Here is a 25,754-nt window from a genome sequence, read left to right as displayed (position 1 = left end):
TAGAAGACTGAGTTGGAGCTCTTGATTGAGCAAGAAATTTTGGTTAAAAAATGGTCAGGGTATTGTGATTGTTTTGTTGGTATTTGGGTTGTTTAGACCAGATTTATGATTTGATATGTAGATTTGTGCTCTATTTTATTGGTTTTTAGGTTTTGGCTATAAAGGTTTTTCAAGTTATTCTTATGGCAATTGGGCAAAATGGGAGTCAAATATATAAAAGTCAATTTTCCAAAAACTTTAGAGGGACCATTACCCCCAATGCCAAGACATAGTTTCGTTCCTACTAGCCATGGAGGCCAACACTAACACTGCCATTTATTCAAACTTAACCTCACCCACGACAAAACACATGCCAAAATAACTTTGTCAGTTTTTAGACCCCTTAAACAATTGATTAAACCTAGATAATTAGTCAAGTTGTTACTTAGTCCAATTAAACAAGTCTAGGTTATCACAATATAAAAGATCAAATCATGCAAAGCAGCAGAAAATAAATAACACAAGATATGATCACCCAGGAAACCAAACCGGTAAAAACCTGGGAAGGATTTAACCTAACTATCCTCAAGGTAAACTTGAATCCACTATCTTGAAAGAATCGAAGTTCATACAATAAGACTTACAAGCCCCCGCGCTCGACTTCTTATTGCTACCAACCAGTAGAACTTACTGACATGATCACGTGCAAGCTCCGAATCCACGGACTCTTTCTTTCTTTGGATTCCCACCAGCTACAAGCACACCCGCTTGTGTATTCTTTAAACTTCAATGGCAGCAACTGAATTGATCATCAAGGTGTAGAAAATATCTTCTCCTTGAAAACCCTAAGTTTGTGTAAAGGAAAACTCCTCTAGATCTCACAAGAGATTTACACAAACCGCAAATATGAGCAACACTAAAATGTGGCTAGGGTTTGCCTTTTATACTTAGGACAAATAAGAAACCCTAAAAACGTTTTAAAACAAATAGGGCTGAGTTGGACGAATCTGCAGAAAAGCAATCTGCCCAAGCTTCGATCAGTCGAGCCTAAGCTTCGATCGATCGATCGAGCCAGGCCGAAAGCCACAGTGCTTCCTGCTTTCACTCGATTCCAACTTTTCATTGACACACAACTTTGAGCTAGCTTTAAACACTTCTAAACACATTGTTTTGATCATGGTTTGCTAACATTACACATTAGAGTTCTAAATACATAAAATCCTAAACTTTAGAACCTAACAAACTTAAATAAAAATAAAATAATCTATAGAAGTAAAAAAAAAAAAAAAAAAAAAAAAAAAAAAAAGTCCCCTCCAATGCTAAAATATAATCCAAACAAAAACACAAATTTACAATGATCTCAAAGCACATTTCCAATATATAACCCGCCCCACACCCCACAAAAGCATTCATGTACAAAAATCCAATTTTCCCCACATTAGCACTCACAAATTCATGATAATCTAAAATCACATTTCCAACACCACTCCTCCAATGAAAACATTCATGTACAAAAATCCAATTATACTCTACATTATTGACTTCAAACAATTGCGTTTTTACAGGTTTCCTCTTCCTCTTCTTACCTCTATTGACATCGGCATTGTCCTTTCTCACATAATCGAATTCCTCGTTATCAAATCGCGTAGAAGGATAAAGAGTTCATTGAGTCGTAATAATAATACTATTATTATTATTATTAACATTCTCAACAACTTTGGTCACTTTATGGGTAATTTACTCCCACCTCCTTCGCCTCCTCTTCAACGTTTATCGCCTCTTTTCGTCAGCATACCTATTGAACCAAAAAATAATAATAGAATTCATTAGGGTTGCAGGTGGAGGGAGAACCCTTTTTATCACATGAGCTCTGATATGGTGTGCCCGAACTACTGCAACAACAATGGCACTCACGATTATTGATGATTTTCTAAAACTAACAATATTACTAGTTGATGGGTATTGCTTGTCCTACTGGCTACTACTCTCATCCACAATTAAAGTCATCGACATAATCTCATCACAAGGTAGTGGATGGCCTATTATCCCTTGCAACGTTTTGGGAGTTATGATGTGCAATCCACAAAGAAAGTGTACAGAGTTAATGTCCCAGGCTGAAATTTAAACACCCCAACTTCACACCTTAATTAGCTATTTGCATTCTTTCACAACACCCTCACTCGTAATATATTTTATAGTAGTTCTTTAATTCTCGGCGACAGCATTTCAATAGCATCTGCAACTGTGAGAAAGATCATGTCTTCGCCGATCCTTTTTGTAAACTCCGATGCATGCAACTTTTCGGTCACGATTGCCCCGGGGTTTGCTAAAACAAGCTGTTACAAAACCATGATCAAATTATTGTCACTAATACTTATGGTCCTTTAATAAAGTTCACACTAATGAGTGAAATTCAAATCCTAATTCTTCTCATAAAATGATAACATATAACTTAATTGAGTTATAATATTTTTGACATATCTGTTAATGAGTAGAATAATAGTTTAGTGTGTAGAAAAAAAAAACATAAAGAAAATAAACAAACCCAACAATTAAAGTGTTTAAATTAGGTATGGTTTCCATCAAAGAAGTTTATTTAGGATTATTTAGAAGAAATATGAATTGGTAGCTGTGGGGCCAGGGAATTTGTGATCCCGGCCCACTTTACATTAGGGCCCAAGGCCCGAGCCGAGAAGAGACGTTGCCGAGAACGTGTAGCGAAAGTCCAAATGGCCTAAAGGTGTAGCCGAGGACGATCCTGTCCTCGGCATCCCAAAATTTAGAAGGAAAGACTGGCACGCCATCCAAGGCAACCCCTAGAGCGCTCCCAGAAGAAAGGGCGAGTACAGTGTAGAAGCGGTTCAAGGGAGAGGCTGCCAATACTGCAATTAAATGCTCTGTGCCTGACAAGGCCATGCTCTTCAGTTTTTACAACCACCCCCAACCACTTTGGTTATGGGCTGACAAGACAAGTATCAGCCTTAAAAAGTAAAACCTACACGTGGGCGTATGAGAGAGGGGAAAAGCTAGTATAAAAGGAGGAGGAAGCAACCAAAAAGGGGGGGGGGGAAAGGGGGGGGGGGACAAATCGTCTCCCGGACCATTGAACCCTAGAAAATGGAAGAATAATAAGACCATAAAGCTCCTTGGACGAGGTCTAAGGACCGGAGCCACTCAGGTCGTGCCGGGAAAAAGTCTTGTTAGATACGCTAAGTTCACCCTTGTGCAATTACTGTAAACACTATGACCAACCACAGTCTGGTGACCAAGGCCTAGCCTTTCAGCCCACTCTCAACAAATTTATTGTTTGGGCCTTTTACGTTCGAACCCAATAAACCAAATTGGATCGCTATAAATTGAGTCCTTACAGTAGCCATAACTAGCTAGATAGTTACATATAATTTGAAATTAATAAGATTAAAAGGAAATTTAATTTTGGTGAAACGTGTTGTACATGTTAGGTAGCCAGGTTTACTTGTCTAACAAAATTTAGATAATTAATGCTTCAAATTGGAGTAATCTGTGTTGATAAATAAAATACAGTGGGTGTAAACCAATGCCAATTTGCAAACATATAATATATGAAAGTTGTAGAAGTCCTGGACAAATATCAAAATATGTCTAAATTAATACAGTTGAGAAAGCAAATAATAGGCACATAATTTCTGAGTTCAAATTAATCTTACCTTAACATCTCTATTCTGAAGTGTCTTATATAACTCTTCAAATGAATGGATACCACTAGTGTCAATATCGGTAACAGCTGTAAGATTGTGAATCATATGAACATACTCCTCTAGTAAGTATTAGAATCGAATCCATGAGGACCATGACTAAACAAATTGCTTACGTGACATTTCAATGATGAGATATTTGATTCTGGGCTGATTGTTTATCTTCAAATCTTCTTCTTCATTGCTTAGCCATCTCAAAATCCTGCAAGAAATTGGATTTAACAACTGTCTATTGGTCTAGTTCTTACTTTCAAATTTTCATTGTAGTTTATTGAACAAAACTAGGCCAATCTTTTTTCCCTTTCCATGTTTTTTGGAGGTTCTTATGTTTGCTAAAATATTCTTTATCATATGTAAAAATTATCACAAAACTTCCATGAAAAATTCCGGATCATAACATACATAAAAGCCCTACATGCCTAGGTAATTGTTTATTATTCTCACATGTGGGCAGGAGTTAATATCTTATGTTTTGATTGCATGTAGTGGAATGGTAAGATCCTTTTTTTTGGCGGGAGGGGGCCATGCCCTCCACAATTGATCTTCTTTATGTTAATTTTTAAAAAATGAACCCCTTAATCTAAACAATTTTGATTTGGAAAAAAAAAAAAATGGGGCTGTTAGTTTGTTATGGATAGAGAAAGTCTCAAAATACCTCTCCTTAATATAGTTGGAGTTTGAAAAGTAGATTGCAGAATCAACTCGAATAATCATAATTCCAGAAACAGTTTTTGCATTAGGATATTGCTCCACATTCCTGAAAACATGAGTCCCTGGGAGCCTCCCGAGTACTGCAGTCCGTGGCCTTGTAACTTGTAGGAGGATTTTGGCAAAGGATATAGCCACCTATCATAACAAAAAAAAAGAATTTTTAGTGAGAAAATCAAAAGATGAAACACTCAAAATGGGATTGAGTATTTTTATTCAAACACAACTTATGTTGAGCTCTTACATACCGCAATTAAAAGGCCTATCTCCACACTTTTAAAGACCACACCAAAGAAGGCTCCCATACAAGCAAGAAAATCGAATTTATCAATCTTCCATAGTAGCATCGCAGCTGGAATGTCAACTAGGGGAAACACCGCTGCAATGATGATAGAAGCAAGTACAGCATTTGGGGTGTACTTAAACAATGGTGTGATGAATTCCAATGTTAGAAGAACAACACAAGACATCACAATGTTGGCAACTGCTGTGTTGCAGCCAGCCATGAAATTTACTGCAGAGCGAGAGAATGATCCTGCATGCACGCGACGAAGATGATTAATAAAATGTTGAAACAAATTAATCTGTGATTAAAATTTAGAGGCTCAGAAATATATAATTTCAATTTGAGCACATTTTTACACACCTGTAGCTACATAACAAGATGTCATGGAGCCAACAATGTTCATAGTTCCCATTGCCACCATTTCTTTGTTCCCATCCACATTGTAGTCCTTCACAGCAGCAAATGTTCTAGCAATCGCTATAGCTTCCTAGAATCCAACAGATTTGGCTTTAATATTGGAGAGTATTATTAGGCTGAGTTCTTAATGATTGTAAAGTAATTAGCTTACCGTCAATGCTATTAAACCTGCTACCACACCGATCTTAAAACCTTTGAGAAATAAATCTCCAGTCCAATAGATTTCATGAGCAGATGATGGGTTTATGCCCCTTTCTATACGGTTCACCTGACACAGTAAAATAAACCGCAATGTGAGCTTGCCACATCCTTATTCTGGCAAGCTAAACACAAAATCAAAATGATAAAAATTGAGAGTACTTACAATTGCTACACCTTCCTTATCAGCACGGGTAATAAATACACAGAATGTGGCTACTATGACAGAGGTCAATGGAGCAATAGCAGATACCCAAAATAATTTGGGGTATTTTTTGGCCTGTGCCAATATCAAAGAAAAAGTCCATAACAATGAAAATGATTTAATTTAGCTAACATAGGAATTGAAGAATAAGAATCCTCTACCCACATAGTATTCTAGTTTATACTCCACCAAAGAATTTTTATTTTTTATTTTTCTTTATGAAGTAGATAAAATGAAAATTAAAAAAAATAAATTGTTATAGTTGAGAGAGTATAAAGTGAAACATAGTATTTTTATTAAAAATAAGATACTTACGGTGTACTTGGTGAGCAAAAGGAAGGCCAAGAATGACAACCCAATTACTATGGTCTGCCAGTTCCACTGTACAATAAGTTAGAAAGTCATTCACACTCACTCATGGGATTTTCCGACCCATAATAAACATTGACATCATTTGATGAAGAGAAAAGAGAAAAATAACGTTATAAACTCTTTACCCCATGATGTACTGATCCAAAAACTGAATGCATCACCGAAATAATGTCAGTGTTCTTTGTGAAGTTTGTTATACCAAGAAGACCTTTGAGCTGTTGAAGGCCTATAGTAATGGCAGCCCCAGCCATGAATCCAACAATGGCAGCATGAGACAGAAAGTCAATTAAGAAACCCAATCTGCATGCAATGGTCAAGCCATCATTTTAATTTTCATATGATTGATATTAGGGACACTATAAATTTTATTGCATAACAAAAAGTAATTTAACCATTCATTTATTATATTATAAAATCTACCAATCATCTATATCTATATATTATTAAAAACTGAAGCGTAGCATTTATTATTCCTACGCTCCTGTTAAGTCACATTAGCAGCCATATCAACAGCCACGTCATTCATTTATTTTTTATATTTTCTTTTCTCTATTTATACTTTCCTTCCCCCTATTTTTTTTTTAAACTTTTTTTCTCTCTATTAGTTCACACACCTACTGTTACATTTCTTCCACCTTTCCCTTTCTTTTTTGCCTCTTTATCTCCCCACTACTTTACCGTTATACTTCCTTACACTTTTTTATAATTTGCCTCTTCTTCTACTTTTACACCTACTGTTACCATTCTTCTAACCTTTCCCTTTCCCTTTCTCTTTCCTTTTTGCCTCTTTATCTCCCCACCACTTTACCGTTATACTTCCTTACACTTTTTTATAATTTGCCTCTTCTTCTACTTTTACACCTACTGTTACCATTCTTCTAACCTTTCCCTCTCCCTTTCCCTTTCGTTTTTGCCTCTTTATCTTCCCACTACTTTACCGTTATACTTCCTTCCTCTTTTTTATAATTTGCCTTTTCTTCTACCCATTTTATTTTGTATAAATTTGATATCGTTTTCTCATTCAATCAATATTTTTTCCACACAAAACTATGAGTACTCTCTCTCTCTCTCTCTCTCTCTCTCTCTCTCTCTCTCGGTGAATTTTTATTCTTTCTTATAACTCTAATTAAGGTTGATGGTTTTTTTTTAATATGTGTTTTGGTATTGTGTTTTTGTTAAATATCCCATCAGAAAGTCTTCTCTTTCCCTTTTATAGCTTTGGTTGAATTTTAGTTTGGGTTAATATTTAATTTTTTGGGAAACATGAATTTTAATATGCCTACCAATTATTTGAGTAATAAATTATTATAAAGCCTATTATTTATTCATTTAGTTTCATTTTAATTTTGGTTAAGATAACATTGTAATTTTGTAATAAGTTTTGATTATTATGACAATTTCCTTATTCCTTAAGAGATGAAAATTTTGAATAATAAATTTGAAACTTATAAAGTTTAGTTGTATATTAAGTAAATATAATACACTACAATAGAAGTTAGAAGAATATGGTTCACCTTAAAAAAAATAGTAATCAAACATAAAAAATAATAATAATAATAATATGATATATTTGTAGAGAAAAAAAGAGGACAAAATTTAGCTACAAAACTAGTTGTAGCCTGAGGCTACAAACTGCTCTAATAAACTGACATGTGTAAAAAATGGCATGTGCAATGCAGATGATTACTTAAGTAAACTTAACCCAACTAACCTTAGTTAACTACACTACTTATTAAAAAAATAAAAATAAAAACTAAAAACTAAAAACCAAAAAGAACCTATACGTATAATCTCTCTCTCTCTCTCTCTCTCATCGACTTCTCTCTCTAAACCGTAACCCAGAAACCCAGCTCCCACCGGTCACCCAAAGCCTCCTGTCTCCACTGCCGGCCAACCTCAAATTATGTACTGTCTCCACTGCCAGCCCACCATATATATCAAATCCTTCTCTGTCACTACCGTCGACCCACCGAGTTCCGCCGCTCAAAGCCATCTCTTATACGTAGCTCCGCTGCTTCACTAGTCAAAACTAAATTTCCTTTTTTTTTATTTATAGAAAAGTAAATTTACTCTTTTAATTCTATTAATTTTTTCTAAATGAATTGTGTTTGATTATTAATGTGAGTTTTGGATTTTCTGTTTTTGTTTGATTATTAATGTAAACATTATCGCTATAGTAGAGTGCTACACAATGCATAACTATGCTGTATCATTCATTTTATTTTCATTCTCTGCATCCCTATGTTTCTGCAAGCATCTCTTGTGGTTCTCTAATTCAGTACCAACAAACTTTGATCAATTAAAAATTTGGAGTCATTAACTTGCCGAGGTAGCTTCTCATTGTAGTCAAAGCGGTTTAATTAATGAGTATTTAGAATCATAGCCCTCTTAAAAATGGTTATCATCAAAAGCTTAGCTACAAAACCAGTTGTAGCCTAAGGCTACAAATTGCTCTAATAAAAATGACATGTGTAAAAAATGACATATGCAATGCACATGATTACTTAAGTAAATTTACCCCAACTAACCTTAGTTAACTACACTACCTATTAAAAAAATAAAAAATAAAAACTAAAAACCTAAAAGAACCTATACGTATAATCTCTCTCTCTCTCTCTCTCTCTCTCTCTCTCTCTCTCTCTTTCATCGACTTCTTTCTCTAAACCGTAACCCAAAAACCCAGCTCCCACCAGTCACCCAAAGCCTCCTGTCTCCACCGCCGGCCAACCTCAAATTCTGTACTATCTCCACCGCTGGCTCACCACCTCAAATCCTCCTCTGTCTTCTCCGCCAGCCCACCACCTCAAATCCTCCTGTCTTTACCACCAGTCCACCTAGTTCCGCCACTCAAAGTCACCTCTTATGCGTCGCTCCGCCACTACACCGGTCAAAACTAAATTTTCTTTTGTTTTATTCAAAGAAAACTAAATTTACTTTTTTAATTCTATTATTTTTTTCTGAATGAATTGTGTTTGATTATTAATGTGAGTTTTCGATTTTCTGGTTTTGTTTGATTATTAATGTAAACATTATCGCTATAGTTGTATTTATCTCAACAAGTAAAGAAATTAATGATGTATCTTTGGTTATGTTGCCAGATTTTGTATACCCATCAATCCAAGAAACAATGTCTCAATGGGGTAGCCGGTCAAAGAGGAGATGTGCAGATTTAATGCTGCTAGAGATGGCATAAACATGAGAAGCAAGGAATTTGTGGCATAAATGTCCAAGCCAAACCCTGTTTTTATGATGTGAGCATGGATTTGTTGGCTTTCTTCCAAGGCTAACATACGGGAACATGCTTTAAGTAGGATAGGAAAGGTGTAAGCATTGTGTGGGGCTGAATGACATAGCTGTTAATGGTACAGAAGTAGGTCTTCTTTTGGTTCATTGCTATTTGAGCAACTCCTTATCATGGTGTTCCACATGAAAGTAATGTGTCTGCTAATTCTGTCAAAAACCTTCCGAGCATATATTAAGTTTCCAAAATCCAATGAGGTATACTGAAAGTTAGAAGCCTACTCACTGGAATATGGTCTATAATGAAACCTGTTTTGTAAATGCGAGCATGAATCTGCAATAGTTCCATCATATTTGTACATCTTTCAAGTAGAGATCATGTTTGTGCTACATTTGATTCGAAGGAGAGTTGATTTGGTGGATTCAACAAAATAGGTGCCATTGAATTATTGGTACTCTCTATTTCTACTTGACTGCCGAGGCTCAACAACATTCAAAACAGAAGCTTTTGATGATAACCATTTTTAAGAGGGCTATGATTCTAAATACTCATTAATAAAACAGCTTTGACTACAATGAGAAGCTCCCTCAACAAGTTAATGACTCCAAATTTTTAATTGATCAAAGTTTGTTGGTACTGAATTAGAGAACCACAAGAGATGCTTGCAGAAACATAGGGATGCCGAGAATGAAAATAAAATGAATGATACAGCATAGTTATGCATTGTGTAGCACTCTACTATAGCGATAATGTTTACATTAATAATCAAACCAAAACAGAAAATCCAAAACTCACATTAATAATCAAACACAATTCATTCAAAAAAAATTAATAGAATTAAAAGAGTAAATTTACTTTTCTATAAATAAAACAAAAGGAAATTTAGTTTTGACTAGTGAAGCGGCGGAACTAGGTGGGTCGACGGTAGTGACAAAGAAGGATTTGATATATATGGTGGCCTGGCAGTGGAGACAGTACAGAATTTGAGGTTGGCCGGCGGTGGAGACAGGAGGCTTTGGGTGACCAGTGGGAGCTGGGTTTCTGGGTTACGGTTTAGAGAGAGAAGTCGATGAAAGAGAGGAGAGAGAGAGAGAGAGAGAGATTATACGTATAGGTTCTTTTTAGTTTTTAGTTTTTAGTTTTTATTTTTATTTTTTTAATAAGTAGTGTAGTTAACTAAGGTTAGTTGGGTTAAGTTTACTTAAGTAATCATGTGCATTGCACATGCCATTTTTTACACAAGTCAGTTTATTAGAGCAGTTTGTAGCCTCAGGCTACAACTAGTTTTGTAGCTAAACTTTATCCAAAAAAAGATTAAAATAAAAAACGTGTAGAAATCTTTTTTTTTTTTTTCAAATAAACAATACTTGAAGTAATGGTTTTTATATATATATATTACACCTTTTTACGTAATATTTATATTTTCACGCATAGCGTGGGTCTGCGGCTAGTATTTATAAAAGTCAAATTATGGAGTATTTTTTAGCATTTTCCACTTGATATAGATATCTAGAAAGTCTAATGCTGAATTGTCAATGAACAACAGCTAAAAAATAATAATCTACCTGAAAAAACCAAGTGCGAATTGAGTGACTCCAGCAAAAAAGGTAGCAGTGAATACAAGACGCCTATAAGCAAGAGCATTTTTCTTTGGATCAATCTCATTCTGCCCCATAGTTCCAATCAAAAGAGACACCACGGCCACTGGTCCTATGGCAATATCTCTGGAGCTACCCATGCAGGCATAAATAAGAGGTGGAACAAAGCTAGAGTCTAGAGAAAAGTCAACAACAAACAACATTAATTATTGATTAACAAAGTAGAACATATTGTAGCAAAAAAAAACCGAGTGATAAACAAGGAAACTCACATAACCCATATTGGGGATCAAGATTTGCTAGCTTTGCATATGCAATATCCTAGTAGGAAAAATATTTGAGCATCATTAGAAATGGAAACTGAAAATTAATAATATATTTAGATAAGCTTATTTTATTTTATGGAAATATTTTTCACTCACCTGAGGGACACACAGGCTAGCTATGGTGAGTCCAGCAATCAGGTCACCTCTGAACTTTTGTAGGTTGTAGCTTCTTGCCCATTCAAGAATCGGGAAAATTGCTTGGAGTACAAGATAAAACTTTGTATGACTTCTTTGGCCCCGAAAAGCACGTAAGGGTTCATCGTGGAAGAAAGTTTCCTTGATAACAGTTTGAAATTCTGTGAGAACATTTTGCTTAGGAGGCCTTTCCACCTTGTGAATTTGAGAAAAAGGTTGTGGATGGTGTCGCGACGAAGGGCCACTCCCAATCTCCATCTTGTGAGTAATGTTAGGTTCTAACAGTTTAGAACAATTGGCAAACTATGAATACAAACTTGTCTAGGTATAGATCTTAGAGTCTATAGGATATATTAGATAATGCTCAAACTACTATAAGTCAGAATACAAGAAAAAAAATGTTGCAAGTTCAAGAATTCAAAACATACTAGGTTCGACCAATCGAGATGCAAGTTTTGTAGATTTTAATTTCGGCCCACTACTCATTAAGTCCAATAAGTGATTAGAGTTCCAGATCTATTTCACATAATATTTAAAGGAAATCCTAAGGCACATTTTGTTGAGACTTTGGAGGTGCTCTTATGAGATCTAAAAGGTGTTGTGCTTTATCTTTCCAAAGTTACTATCAGAAATCATTCTCATACCATTAAAACCGGTAGATTTGAAATTACTGCAACAAGATCATACATAGTTAATAATTTAAATCTTCAATGGTGGTCTTGGAATCACAAACTGGAGAGTTTGTGTTGCTAAACTTTTGAGTGAGATCTCAAAGTCACAAGCGTGGGAGCTTGGGTTTAGCAAATCCAAGGTAGAAAAGTCCATGGAGTCAAAGTTGCACGTAGTCGTGTTAGTAAGTTCTACAAGAGGTAGTTTTAGATTTAGGGTTTAAATTTATTGTAATATTTCATTTTATCATAGTAGATTTGTTTTACCTTGAGGATAGTTAGATTAAATCCTTTCCAAGTTTTTACCTTGAAACGGTTTGTTTCATTAGTTTCTCTAGGTAATTATATCGTTGTCTTATTTATTTTGCTGCACTGCATGATATAATCTATTACTGTTTAACCTAGATCTCATAATTAACCTAAGTAACTACTTGACTGATTCATTAGGTTAAACAATCTGCTTTTAAGGGGTCCAAACAAATAAACAAGTAACACACCCACTCATTAGAGCCAGAAACTAGTTAGCTCTAGTGTATGTGTATATCAAACCTATATTAAAACAATGGAGCAGAGAAAATTGATTAGAACTCAGAAGATACTGCCAAAAATTATTTTTATTCAACAGAAGCAAATTGTAACAAGTCAATGGTTACTAAATATGGAAAGTAAGGCTGAGTTAAGCCGATAGATAAAGATGGAAGTACAAGATACAGGGAAGTTCTTATTGCTTATATATATAGGCAAGCCTAAACTTTTTTTATTTTATTATTATTTCTTCAGATATGAGCATACGACTTAGCATCTAGCTGTCACGAATATGAAGTATACGAAGGCTTTTTTTTTTTTTTTTTTTTTAGGAAAGATTTATACAGAGGCTGACTTTCTGAAAAAATTAACCTACAACTTAACGATGAATTTCAAGCTCAATATTATCAATCATTAACTTTGTATTTCTTTTAATTTTATGGAACCTTTATAATTCTTGTTCCCCTTTAAGGAATATATATATATATATAAACAAGATATTCTCTTAGATAGAAGTACACAAAATCTGAATTTTATTAATCTGAATTATCTTTGAAGCCTACAATATATTTAAAAAGTACGAAAAAAACCTACTGAACCATGTATTTGAAGGACAAGTATCCTAGTCACTGCATTGTGAATATTAATTTGGTCTTGCTCACTTTCTACATGGCATTAGAGCCATAGCTTCTAGAGCAATCTCTCTAGTTGCGTTAGATTTTTTTTCCATATCAAATGCCTTTTTTCTCTCAAGGCCCAGCAACATGCAACATCACGTGTATATATATTCTTATCATCATAAGAACTAGCAATTTATTCTGAGCAGAATGTAAGGAATACACACTACAACGAACCTCAATTGATAATAGTAGTTTTTGTAAGTGTCTTATTTGTTAAAGATATTAAAATAGATGTGAAAGCAGAAGTATAAAAAAGTGACACAAAAATTACATTGTGAGTATTAGTTCAGTCTTTTCTTTTTCTACAATACTACTTTGCGTGGATAACATTTGATTTTCTTCTTTATTTAAAACTCACTCATTTGTGTGGAGCAGTATAAAGAAAGTTTTATTGTCCAGTTAATTAAGAACCCATTGAAAGCAACTTGAGATATCTGAACGTGTGAAAAAACTATCGAAGTATCAACATTTTTTTCTACTTGCATTCAAATGAATATTGTCTAGGAAATCTCTCTCAATGTAAACTCTATCCAAGTTGATCTTCTCATTCTTATTTTTCTAGGGTTAAATTAAAAGTCCAACTTGGTCTTTCACAGTCTAAAATGACGAGTATGGTGGTGATGGGTTCCATCATTGTCAAAACCAATCCAGACACAGTTGTAAGCAGAAAGTATTATTAAAAAAAAAAAAAAAAAAGGTCAAATAGCCCCAAGGCCATAATTTTTTATTACATATAGTGAATAAATTTAGTTATTAAACTTTAAAATAATGAAACAAGCAAACTCGAAAGACGTACTCATATCGAGCGCCACCGTATCTCCGCATTGTATTCTTATATATTCAGCTCAATAAAAAATGTTAATTTATTATTATTATTTTTGTTTTTTTTTGAAAGCATTATTATTATTTTTTAAGAAACCAATAAACAATGTCAAACATGAAAGAGAAATAGAAAGGATCGAGGAAAACAAATTACGTCTAAATTCATTGAACCTAATAGCGTTGAATCTCTCTCCGTAAAACTATTAGAAGAATTCATTTAATTTATATAAGTAGATAACATATACTAATATTTCTACCAAAAAAAACATATAGTAATATCTACGAAAATCATAATAAATAGTAATTTATAATAATATCTTTCATGTTATTATTATTTGCTCATTTGCGGCACGACAGGCCATGTAGGTGGGAAAAGAGAAAGGTATTATCACAGACATTTTGGAAATTGATTTCCCAGAATTCAAAGACAATCTTATTATGTGGGGGTCACTAGGATGTTCATGACCATCTATCTATAAATTAAAATATGAACGAAAAATAGAACAATTCCATTACCAGAGACGATGACGATGATCTCTCTCGGTTTTCGTTGATTACTAATTTTCTAATGACACCTAAATATAGTCCCAAATTCACAGCATGCTTAAGCCATGCCTACAAACACACTCTCGCACTCGCACTCGCACTCGCACTCGCACTTGCACGGTTTTGATAAATTGTCTTATGGCTTTGCTGTGCTCTGCTAGCTTATGCTGCTTGTATTGGATTTGGTTTGTTTTAATAAAGTTCTATCACATTCATAAAAAACTAAAAAAATAAACGTTGTTGGGCCTATTCTTGGGCTTGGGCTTTGTGATATAATTGTTTGGGCAAACATTGATTTGGGTTAGGAATTGTGTTGATAAAAAGCTATGGATCATCGTTATTGGGAAAACGTTGATTTGGGCTAGGAATTGTTAACTTTCGCTTATATAGCAAATCGGTGCCATATGATATGAACCTCTTAACTTGCATCTCAATTAAATTGTATGTGTGTACATGTGCGTTAGCATCAAATTGAAGTATATGTACTCTTGTGCAATTCTGATACTTCCAAAAAGATTAGAATGAAAGCTAACGCTAACAGTTTAATTTCAACCATGTTTCACAAAGGATGGACAAGTCTTCTATATATATATATATATATATATAGAGAGAGAGAGAGAGAGAGAGAGAGAGAGAATGAATGTTACAAGTGAGTGAACAAGAGGAGAGTGAATTGAACTATTCATTTTTGTGTATGCACTATGCAGAGCTTGAGACTTAATTAAGAGCTCCAACTGAAAGAGTAAGGAATTCTTTAATAAGTTGGGTGAGTTGTAGCTTTAAGTGAGTCCCTTTCCTTGAGTTATTTTTCCTAATCCCTATATTTATTTTATTATTCTCCGCTGATATAAAAAATTGATCCAGCATCATCTTTTCAAAGAAGAGAAACTTCCAAGTAATATATTTCAACAACTAACTAATATATTAATATACCTGTAATAGGAGACTCCAGTGCCAATTCTTCTGTCGCCTTTTCCTACTGATTGTCCCAAGACGGAGAGATTGAGAGGGTTGGATGATGCGTATAGACTTTTAGCCATACTTTGTGAATCTTTTTCTCATTTTATACACTAAGCTGAAATGAGAGTTTAAAAACAAAAAGAAAATGTTAAAACAGGTTCTCCATATTATATATATATAGAGAGAGAGAGAGAGGATCAAATTTCAGATTTTCATGTTGATATACTATTTATTATCTAAATTCATGTTTTATGTAGAGAGAGAGAGAGAGAGAGAGAGAGAGAGAGAGAGAGAGGGGAGTGATCAGAATCAAGTTATATTTTGAGTAATTCTTGCTTCATTTTGCTCTTGAAAAGTACATATTTGAATTATATTTTCTCTGTGTTCTTAAACTGCACCTTAAATTTCGTATCAATTTGTTGTTATTTACTTATTGGTCCATAAATTTATGATCTTAATATTTTAGATGCATGTAAAAGATATAACAAGATAATTTAATCTAATAATGAATTTGTTAAAAAAATAAATCCAATAACATAGTAAATATTAGTAACACCACGTTGCATACCTGAGGTCTTCTGCATCGGTGTTCTGCTTACTGCCTATGCAAACCCTTTCATATATAAGAGAGAAGAGATAAAGGGTTCTCTTTAATTAGAAGAAATCCATAGAGCTAAGAAAAAGAGTGCCTTTGCTGTTGGATAAAAGAACGAAAACAAAGAGAAGAGATTAGCAAGGCTTCATTACAATTTTATAGGCAAACATATATATATGAGTGTGTGTGTGTTCAGCTTAAAAGAACTACTTGTTTCTAATTCCTGTCATCTTAGTATTTGTTTCTTGCTGAAACTAGGAATCTATGACCATTTCAACGTTTCGGCAAAGTTAGAATTGTGTTATACACCACCGCCAAGTTTTATTAGCCGACAAGTTTTCACCCGTGAAAAAGCTGAAAGAAAATATATGTATATACATATACATACATACAAAACACAGAGAGAGACAGATTTAGTCACTTACGGTAACGTGGGGGCATGAGAATTTCCAAAATCCAATGAGTAAAAAACAAATACAGGAAAGTGATGTCCATAAAATTTGAAAAATTGCATTACACGTTACAATCCATGTTGTCTTCTTAAATGTTGCTTGATAAAAGTTAAAAAGAATTACGACAGATAGTAAATTTTAGAGTTTTATCACCCTAGCTACTAATTTAATAGCCAGCGTCAAATCCAATACTAGTTTGAATTTTATTTAGAGTACTCAATATTCTATTATGCCTAAAGTTTTAGTTTGAATTATGTTCAATATTGAGGTTAATTTAGGCCTGGTTCATGCTCTCATACATTTTCTAGCAATTAATCTCAAACGTCTTTGCTCAATATTAAAAAATTATAAAACAAAATAAAATGTTTGTCCCAAACAGAAATGGAAGCAACCCACGTAGGCTTACACTCTCCAATCCACCATATCCATACATGTTTCACACGTTGATCAACCAAGCATCACAATCAACCCACCCACGTATGTATTTGCTATTTATTTATTTACTTCTTTCGTGTTGACCTGCACAATCATCTATATATATATATATAAAACCAAAACTTTTGAAGCTCTCACAAATTTCCACGTCAGCACAGTATTAAAAAAAAAACATAAATGAAAAAAAATAAATAAATAAGCAAAGAAAAACCTTTCCTAAAACCCGATAAAAACCTAAGTATAAAAAAACATAAGCACAAAAATGGCTCTGCCGTTCCTCTCTGTTCTCTTTTTCTCTACCTTCTCCTTCCCCAAAACCCAACACTGAAAATCAATCCTGCCTAGAAGCCATCCCCACACTGTCAGGTCTGAGATAGAAAGAAGGCATCACCAACCATATGGCTCCAGTATGCCTCTTTATCTCTCTCTCTCTCTTTGTGGGTAGCTCTGTTAATGGTTTTAAAAGTGAGATTGTTTGGCTTTTTGTATATACAGAGGGATTGGGAAGATGAAGGATTCGCTGCCTTCGCAAGTTCTGAATGAGAAGCTGCCACGGTTTTTGCAGAAGTGCGTGTAGACCTTCAATTCCGATCGCCGTTACGAAAACGACTTACGGTACCTCCGCGTTTGGTTACGGTTGGTATTTTACTAATCCATCGCTTTTTTTTTTTTCGTTTCCTTCTTGATGATTTCGATTCTGGGTCGTTGGGTTTCTTAGAAGTTGTTTGGTTCCTGTGGAAATGAAGGGGAAAGATGTGAAAATCAAATTTGGATGCGCTTTAGATTTTTTTGGTTATCCAAATGTTGAGAATTTATTCATTTATTTTAGTGCGTAGATGGGTTTTCGTGGATGGTCTGAGAGTTTTTTTTTTTTTTTTTTTTTACATTTTCTTATTGTTGATTTTGATGCTCGGTTATTCGGTTTTTGTTCAATTTCATAGCCTTTATATGATGAGGATGTAATGTCTGTGAACTTGGCTGAGGATATAATGTCTGTGAACTTTATAAGTGATTTTTGTTATGATAAGTAGAATGTAGTGAAATCTCCACAACTAGATCAACATTTTCTGATCTTTCACGAAATGAAGGATACTTCTCACTGATAATTTGGTAGCTCTATCACAAGAAATTGTCAATAAATGAGGTCCAAGTTATGTAGGGGGAACTAATGTCATATATGCATTGCAGTGCTATAGGGAATGCAAGATTAACCTTCTCTCAGCAGTGAAAGATATAAAAGAAACAGATACTACAAAAAAATTATGAAAATTTCAAAATACAGCCGATCTGGTAAAGCAGAACATTGTGAAAATTAGTGATCTACAGATCAGACATAGCAGTCAACTTTCTCTAGGTAACTTTACTTAAAAGACTATTAAAACCCAAATTTATGTAGAAATATAGCTTATGAACAAATAACAAATGAATGGGATGTAAAGTAAACAAAACAATTCTAAGGAAATCTAGGATAGTGACTAATGAAGTAGTTGGACCACTTAAAAAAACAAATTAGTATTCCAAAGTAGTAACATGATCCTCATCCTGAGGCAAAAGAGAAGACCACTTCTGGTCCTTTATTTTAGAAATAAAATGAGGGTCCAACAAGTAAAAAAACACAAAGTATAAGAAACTCAGACATTCTGAATTTGCAGGTTTGGTGCTATACAAATCCAAGAAAAGGCATGATTTTTTTTTTTTGGTATAGGTAATAGAAGTTTTATAGAAAAGGCATCTAAATATATTCTCTAAAAAATGGGCCATGAACATAAGAATTGTTATCCAAAGATCTTTGTTTAAACCTGCCTTCATGTAGCTCCCTGCTTGCCTCATGAGCCAAACCGAGGGTCTTTCAACATCTTCCCCATGAACAACATTAAGCAACAATGGTTCAGCAGCAGTGCTAATTTTTGGTTCTGCCACAGTCCCTGCATAGGATTTTCTTCAATTAGAAATACTCATGGACTAGAAGCATATCCCAATGAATTGTCACTCAAATCAAATGACACTTCCTCTTCTCGTGGGAGTGGATAAAGGAAAGAGGTCATGAGTTCAAAACCTACCAATAAAATTACAAAGTTACTGTTTTTACGTATTAAACCAATAAATATAAATCAAAGACATTTGGGTCATATCAAAATTATTGACATTAAATATGATTTACAATTGATCTCTACTATAATGACTTAAAAATAACTCGGGACAGTTTTATAATCTTTAATAAGAAAGTTGAAAACCTTAGCCTCTGTCATAGCATGAGCAAACCTAACTTTTAGATTGGTGAAGAAACATTAGACACACACCTTTCAGTTGCTCGCACATTCCAGAATTACATATCCTAAAGGAGCCAATTCTTCAGATTTCATATTCAAATTTCAAGTGATTGTGAAAGAAGCATCTTTAGAGGGACTTCATGACCACTCTATACTTGCTTTAAACCAATGTAATATTTTTTTTCCTTTTCTTTCAATCTGTGGTTTTTTTCTTTATTTTAAATACCACTTAGTATTTACAAAGTCTCAAAGTGTCAATTATTAATTTATTATTTATGAGTTTGCTACGAGAAGGTTTTGGTGTTCTATTTTGGGGAGTCGGCATTAATAGTATTGTGGTAGTCCTACACTCTTCAGCGTTTGTTATTTTTAGTTATTGTTCATACCATGTGTTCAGTGAAATTTCTTTTAGAAACATATGTGAATTTAGCATGTTGTTGTGACTAATGACTATTAGAAATTTTTGATAAAATCACGTTTCTATGCACCAATTCTTTTGGCTTTTCTTCATTGATAAAGTGGGCTACATCTTCCATTATATCTACGTCTTGCTATTTTCCCAGGAACATATATTTGCTAAATGAGCTTCTATTTGTTTCAAAGGAAAATTATTTATTTTCAACAAAAACAATTGTTTAACAACTTGCTCTGTTGGGTTAAATTGTTGTAATTGGCTGCATATACTTTCATTCATAAGAGATGCTTAATTCAAGGGCTTTTCACCGATGAGGGGCTAAGCAGTTTACTTAGCACCCTGTTACTATGATTGACAAAAGAAACGTAGTGACTAACCATCTTTAATCTTGCTATTTGCAGCATCACAAATGCACAATGTTAATATTTCATGAAGGTCATTAAAATGGAAATTAGCTGGTGTCATCTCATCATATACATATAATAAATGCAAAAAAGCTGCATTTGTTGGGTTTTCTTTGGTTTTCAATGCGACTGAGCAATTGTAGCAGGTAGTTGTGGATAAAGAGGTTGAACATGACCTAGGTGCTCTAGGAGGGTGCCTATTTTTTTTCCTTTTGTATTCATAAAAGGATTTAAATTCTAAACATCTAAAGTTTTTGATGGTGTGATTTGTTTCCAATCTAAATTCCAGACCAAAAGGATCCTAATTTTGTTGGCAAAGTTCTGCCTCCTTTGCCTTCCTTTTTGCAAAAAAAATTTGTTAAGAATAATAACTCCTATAAAGCTGAAGCTCCAGTTGTTTCCAATTAATGATGGTACTCACAAAATGGTGAGAGATTTAAAAAAAAAAAAAAAAAAACTTCTACTTTTTGATAAGTGAGATTTAAAGTTAAATAATAAAAATTAAAAAATTAAAAAAAAAAAACTTAAAGAGTAGCATAATCCTCACATGAGGCTCTTTTTTTGTGTGAATATTGTTACTTTTTAATTGATTTGGTTGTTTGTAGTTCTTTTGGGCTCTTTTATATATATTACTGTGAATGATGCTTTGATGAACATTTTCTTTCATTCTTTTTATTTTCTTTTAGGTTTGGGAAGCGTTGTAGACTTTGCATTTTCTTTTCTTTTTTTCAGCTAAATTGAAGTAATTTCCTATTTGTAGTCAGAAATTTCTAACTGAGGTGTTGGTCTTTCTTTCCTCAAGCAAATGAGTTAGGCTGCTTATATTTTGTACAAATGTAACTTTTGCTTGAAACCACCAATTGACAATTTTCATTCTTAAAAATTTTAACTTGCAGGGGATGGGATAAAGGAGGAGGATGCTTGCGTCAAGACCATCAGGTGGAATACTCTCATGGAATTGAGCAATCGGGATAACTCTTGCATCTACTATTGGCTTGCAAGAAGGAATGGGAGGGCCTGCATTTTTTTTTTTTTATAGTAGTGGTTTATCCTAAGAGTTTAGTTTGATTTGCATTTTGTTTGCACCCCATTAAGTTGAAATGTTCCCTCAAACATTACTATCTTAGCTTTAAGATAAAGATAGACCTAACATTATTAGTTACTATTGCTATATAATTTTTTTTCAATGCCCTGTTGTAGTAATTGTGGAAATTGTTAACAGATGAATAAAAGCATTTAGAGTGTGCAACAATTTGATATAGAAAATCTAATATTGTTTAGTAAGCATTTGGTTCCAAGAACACTAAAGCCAAGACTGTGAAGTAGTTGCATGTTTTTTGGGACTGTTTGCTTTTCAAGCTTTATGTCAATTGGGCAACAAAAACTCCAATCCTCTAATACAACCTTAACTAAAAGATAAATGCTATAAATTTGTAAAGTTATTATACAAAATTAATGCATTTCTGAACCTCTAAGAACAAAATTAATGCATTTGTAAAGTTTATGTCAAGCTTTATGCTTTTATTTAACAAAATTAATGCATTTCTGAACCTCTAAGAACAACTTTTCACAGTTAGATTTTACACAAACTCCTTTGTGATCCTAACACATTATGCCATTAAGAAAAAAAAAGTTTAAGATGTTATAAAACTATAGATTTACTATTTAAAATGATGTTATACCCTTTTTTTTTTATAGTTTCAATAAAATGTTAATCTATTACGTCCGTTACTCGATGATTGTTTTTTATCATTAGACCTAAACTTTAAAAGAATAAAAGAAAGATTATATTTAATAGAACAAAAAGACGGATTAAATTTATTTTCTAATAGTTTTCCCGTGCATCGCACGGGTTAGCGACTAGTTGAATTAATGATGAAGTGATAGTATAAACTTGGGTTTTTGACTTCTTTTATTTTTGGGCCCATAATGGAATTGACCAATTTTTAGGCACGGTAGGTACAATGGCACTGGGCCCATTAATTTGTTTTATTCATTATTACGTAGAAAATACAATTTTAAAAATGACTTATTTTCTAAAAAGTACTCTAAAGAAATTTTTTTTTATTAATTATTGTGGAGTTATTGTTTTGGTGACTATGTTTTCTAGAAAATGAGCTATTTTTCAAAAAGTATTTTTTATAAATCTATATCATTTTTCTATGTTTGGAAGAAAATTTAAATGAGTTGAAAAACAATTTTCTAATTTTTCTTATTTAATTCACTGTGAGATAAAGTTATCTTACAAAAAAATTTAGTGAAAAAAAAAATTTCTAAAAATAAACTATATTTTATTTGTTAACGTAAAATAGTTTTCCTTTGACTCATTTTTCTAATACCACTAAATACTGAAAAACATGAAAAAATAAAAACTATCTTTACACAAGATTTTCTATCAAAAGAAACGTAGCAGTAGTATTCTCTCCACGCACACTTTTCTTCTTCTCTTACCAATTTCAAGGAACAAAATTATCTCCATTTCATTGAAAATAGTCTTTTCTCACTTGTTTTTCTGGCATGTTCTTCACTGTTAAAGGTGGCATTGCATGATTAAGGTCCAATACAAATTTGCATGATTAATTTAATGTGGGTATTTGCATGATTATCTTGAATATCATTGATTTTCTTTACTATATGATGACTTCCTTTTTGTAATTAAACTTGATGGTTAGCATGTTGTAAGGTTTATTTCCAACTTGATCTTGTGCTTATTCTTGTGTAACAACGGGGAGAGTGAAGAAAAATCCATTGGAAAAATTGGGAGATACTTTGTAAACCAAAGAAGGAAGGGGAATGGGTTTTAAAGAGTTGGCAAAGTTTAACGATGCAATGCTAGCCAAATAGGTATGGAGATTTATTCATGATAAAAATTCATTATTTTATCGTATTTTTAAGTCAAAATACTTTCCCAATGGTACTATTTTTGAAGCAAAACAATCTTCAGGTTCATTTGCTTGGAAAAGCATTTTGAAGGCAATAAAGGTTATTTTAATGAGTGCAAAATGGAAGGTGGGAGATGGACAAACTATTCGGGTCTTCAAAGATTGTTGGCTGCCTGGAATTTCTAGTGGTAAAGTCATATCTGGGTCATTGGTTTTGGTCGCCTGCTGTCACAACCACTGGTGACTGAGATGTTCGCAACCACTGCCTGGTACATATGGGCTCACCGCAATAAAACCAGGCCTCAAGAGAAGACCGTACATCTGGAGATGATCAGAGACACGGCGAACAATTTTCTGCAGATCTTCAAGGCCAGCCGAGACTCCTTTTGTAGGAGCAAACCGAGAAAGGTGGTACGAAGACGCAAATGGTTGCCTCCAAAACCAAGTAGAGTATAAAATAAACTTTGACGGAGCGATGTTTAATGAGAGCAAGGAGGCTCAAGTCTTGGCTGCCTTGGCTGAAAAAATAGGAAAGCCTTGCAACATTGAGACTTTGGAAATGTTAGCGGCGAGGCGTGCTGTGATTTTTTTGGCATGGAAATTGGTATACAACAGCCCTACTTTGAAGGTGATTCTGAAACAGTGACTAAGGCTCTACAAATGGGTAATATGTTTTCCTCCTCTTTTGGCCACCTAGTTATAGAGGAGGAAAATTAGTTCATACAATCAATTTGATTCATATTTTTAACATGTTGTCAAATTAGTCCATACAATCATCTTAGTGTCAAAAAAAAGGTCCATGTGACTAACCGATTGCACTACTAGCATGGCCAAAGGTTTCGTGGCTAGTAAAATACAGTATTAAAAAATGATATGTCAGCATTTAAATAAAAAATTCAAATAACAAAATTAATGAAATGAAAAAAAAAAATCAAAATCTTATTCTCTTTTCTCTCCCTTTCTTAGTAACCAAACACAATAAACACAAAGAAAAACTCAATACACCACTGCAGACTTCAAGAAAAACCACAGCCTGCCCCCCATTTTCTATCACCTTTTTGACCACTCACCCATAACAACACAACAATCCACCCATTTTCCGATCTATCATCAAGAAATATCATACTTTCATTTATTTATTTATATATATATATATATATTTTTTTTTTTTGGTATTTGTGGCCTTCATGGCCGTCCTAATCTTCAGATTTTTTTCACTTAGGATTTGTTTGAAATCCATTTATTTTACTGAAACTGAAAACTTTTTGCTAAAAATATTGTAAATAAAGGTAAAAATTAGTTAAAATAATACAGTGAAACACATAAATAGTACTAAAAAATGAATAATACTAAAAAGTATAGTAAAACCCATGAATAGTAACAAAAATAAACTGAATAGTAAAATAAGTTGAATTTTTAATTGGTAACTAAACGCACACTTAATGTGAAATTGTTCACCGTCAAAGAAGAAGAAGAATAAGATTAGAGATTGTCCACCGTGGAAGAATTGTGGTTATACAATATTGGCACTGATCAAGCTTTACCCATACTTTTAGGAATTCTTGGGTACTCTCTTTATCTCTCAACTCTCAAGCAGTAATCTTTTTTGTTCTTTCATTCTAATAATTTAATTTAATTGTATTTTTTTATTTTATTCTTCAAATCTGTTTTTGATTTGACAAAGTCAAGGAAAATCTCATTAGGGGGTTTCTATCATTTTGTCTAGCAATATTAATTTTTGCTTCTTTCTTTTCATTAATTAATTTTAGCTGTGTTATTTCTTATTCTTCAAATATGTGTTGGATGTGACAAAAGAAGAATCTCATTTTGTCTAGCAATATTAATCCTAGTGCTTTCTATGCTACTACAATTTTCAAATGTTGATTTGTTCGGTTAATAATTTATACACAAAAAAATCATGATTATTGTGATAGAAAATGGGAGCCCTTGTGAATTTTCTTGATGTTTGTAGTGGTGTATTGAGATTTTCTTTGTATTTGTTGTGTTTGGCTGTTAAGAAAGTGAGAGAAAAGAGAATTAGATTCTGATTTTTTTATTCATTTTATTTTTTTCATTTTGAATGCTTACTTGACCTTTTTTTAATGCATAGATTGAAATTTTTATTATTATTATTGTAGGAACAAATACCCAAAATCATATAGTGGGCTTTGAGCTTCACCTAGGACAATTGACAAGTTCGTGGAAAGGCAAATGGTTGTAAAAGGGACTCCCAGTTAAAGTCTCATAAACAGGAAATGCATGAAAGATGATCCGAGGAGGAATACCTCCTCGGATGCGATCGATGTAGCTCAAATGCGTAACTCTAAAAATTAGAGGGCCCCTCCAAAGGCCCTAGTGATAGGAGTGTGCCATATAAACATACGGGGAAGAAGGAAACACACAAAATATTTAAAGAAAAGCTGCTACCACCGGATTAAATACATTGTAGCTACTTTTCTAGACGCATTTATGTGGAGGGGACCTCTGAACAGTGTTGCCTTGGCTACCACAACTCATAGAAGGCTGAAAGGGGGTGTCTGATGGGACGGGCACTCAAGTGGCAATTCAGATGATCAATAAGTGTAGGATTAAGATGGCTCGAGGAGGGCTATATAATGTGAGAGATCCCCATGAGATGGGGATTGGAAAAAAGAGGGAGAGAACAATGTAGCAATCTAAGTTGTCTCAATATCCAACTGTAATCATCATACACAATTGTAGCCTCCTCGAACTTAAAGTCCACTGATATTAATATCTCTTATTTGTGCCTAACTGTCATTTAATTCAAGACTTGCTGTTGTACAACTCATTAGGCCCTAGCTCTTCAATCCATTCTCTACAAATTAATTGTGTTGGGCCTCTTGGACCAAGACTCCATACATATTTGGGCTTGGGTACCAA

General features: G+C 33.6%; 1 protein-coding gene and 1 long non-coding RNA gene across 4 annotated transcripts; one reads left to right on the top strand and one right to left on the bottom strand.

Moving 5' to 3' along the window:
* Positions 1-1,431: 1,431 nt before the first annotated feature.
* Positions 1,432-16,315, bottom strand: LOC126707335 (sulfate transporter 1.3-like). 3 transcript variants are annotated; one of them, XM_050406940.1, is made up of 16 exons: positions 16,206-16,315; positions 15,969-16,094; positions 15,374-15,515; positions 11,161-11,477; positions 11,011-11,059; positions 10,706-10,913; positions 6,025-6,199; positions 5,843-5,908; positions 5,489-5,602; positions 5,276-5,392; positions 5,068-5,194; positions 4,670-4,956; positions 4,369-4,559; positions 3,830-3,915; positions 3,666-3,742; positions 1,432-2,315 (listed from the first exon to the last, which is right to left on the bottom strand). In XM_050406940.1, the coding sequence occupies exons 4-16, from the start codon at positions 11,455-11,457 to the stop codon at positions 2,172-2,174; spliced, it is 1,938 nt and encodes a 645-aa protein (XP_050262897.1). In that variant the 5' UTR covers positions 11,458-11,477; positions 15,374-15,515; positions 15,969-16,094; positions 16,206-16,315; the 3' UTR covers positions 1,432-2,171. The 3 variants fall into 3 exon arrangements, with proteins under 3 accessions (XP_050262897.1, XP_050262899.1, XP_050262898.1); XM_050406942.1 differs by lacking the exon at positions 16,206-16,315 and having other exon boundaries at positions 1,432-1,774; positions 15,969-16,194; XM_050406941.1 differs by lacking the exon at positions 16,206-16,315 and having other exon boundaries at positions 11,161-11,457; positions 15,969-16,194.
* A 699-nt stretch (positions 16,316-17,014) lies between these two features.
* On the top strand, positions 17,015-21,136 carry LOC126707349 (uncharacterized). The gene is made up of 3 exons (XR_007648914.1): positions 17,015-17,289; positions 17,378-17,518; positions 20,868-21,136. It is a non-coding gene; the product is annotated as an uncharacterized LOC126707349 (long non-coding RNA).
* The last annotated feature ends 4,618 nt before the right edge of the window (positions 21,137-25,754 follow it).

The sequence above is a fragment of the Quercus robur genome, chromosome 11, assembly GCF_932294415.1.
Source record: "Quercus robur chromosome 11, dhQueRobu3.1, whole genome shotgun sequence".
NCBI lineage: Eukaryota > Viridiplantae > Streptophyta > Magnoliopsida > Fagales > Fagaceae > Quercus > Quercus robur.
This window is presented reverse-complemented; position numbering and strand designations above follow the sequence as displayed.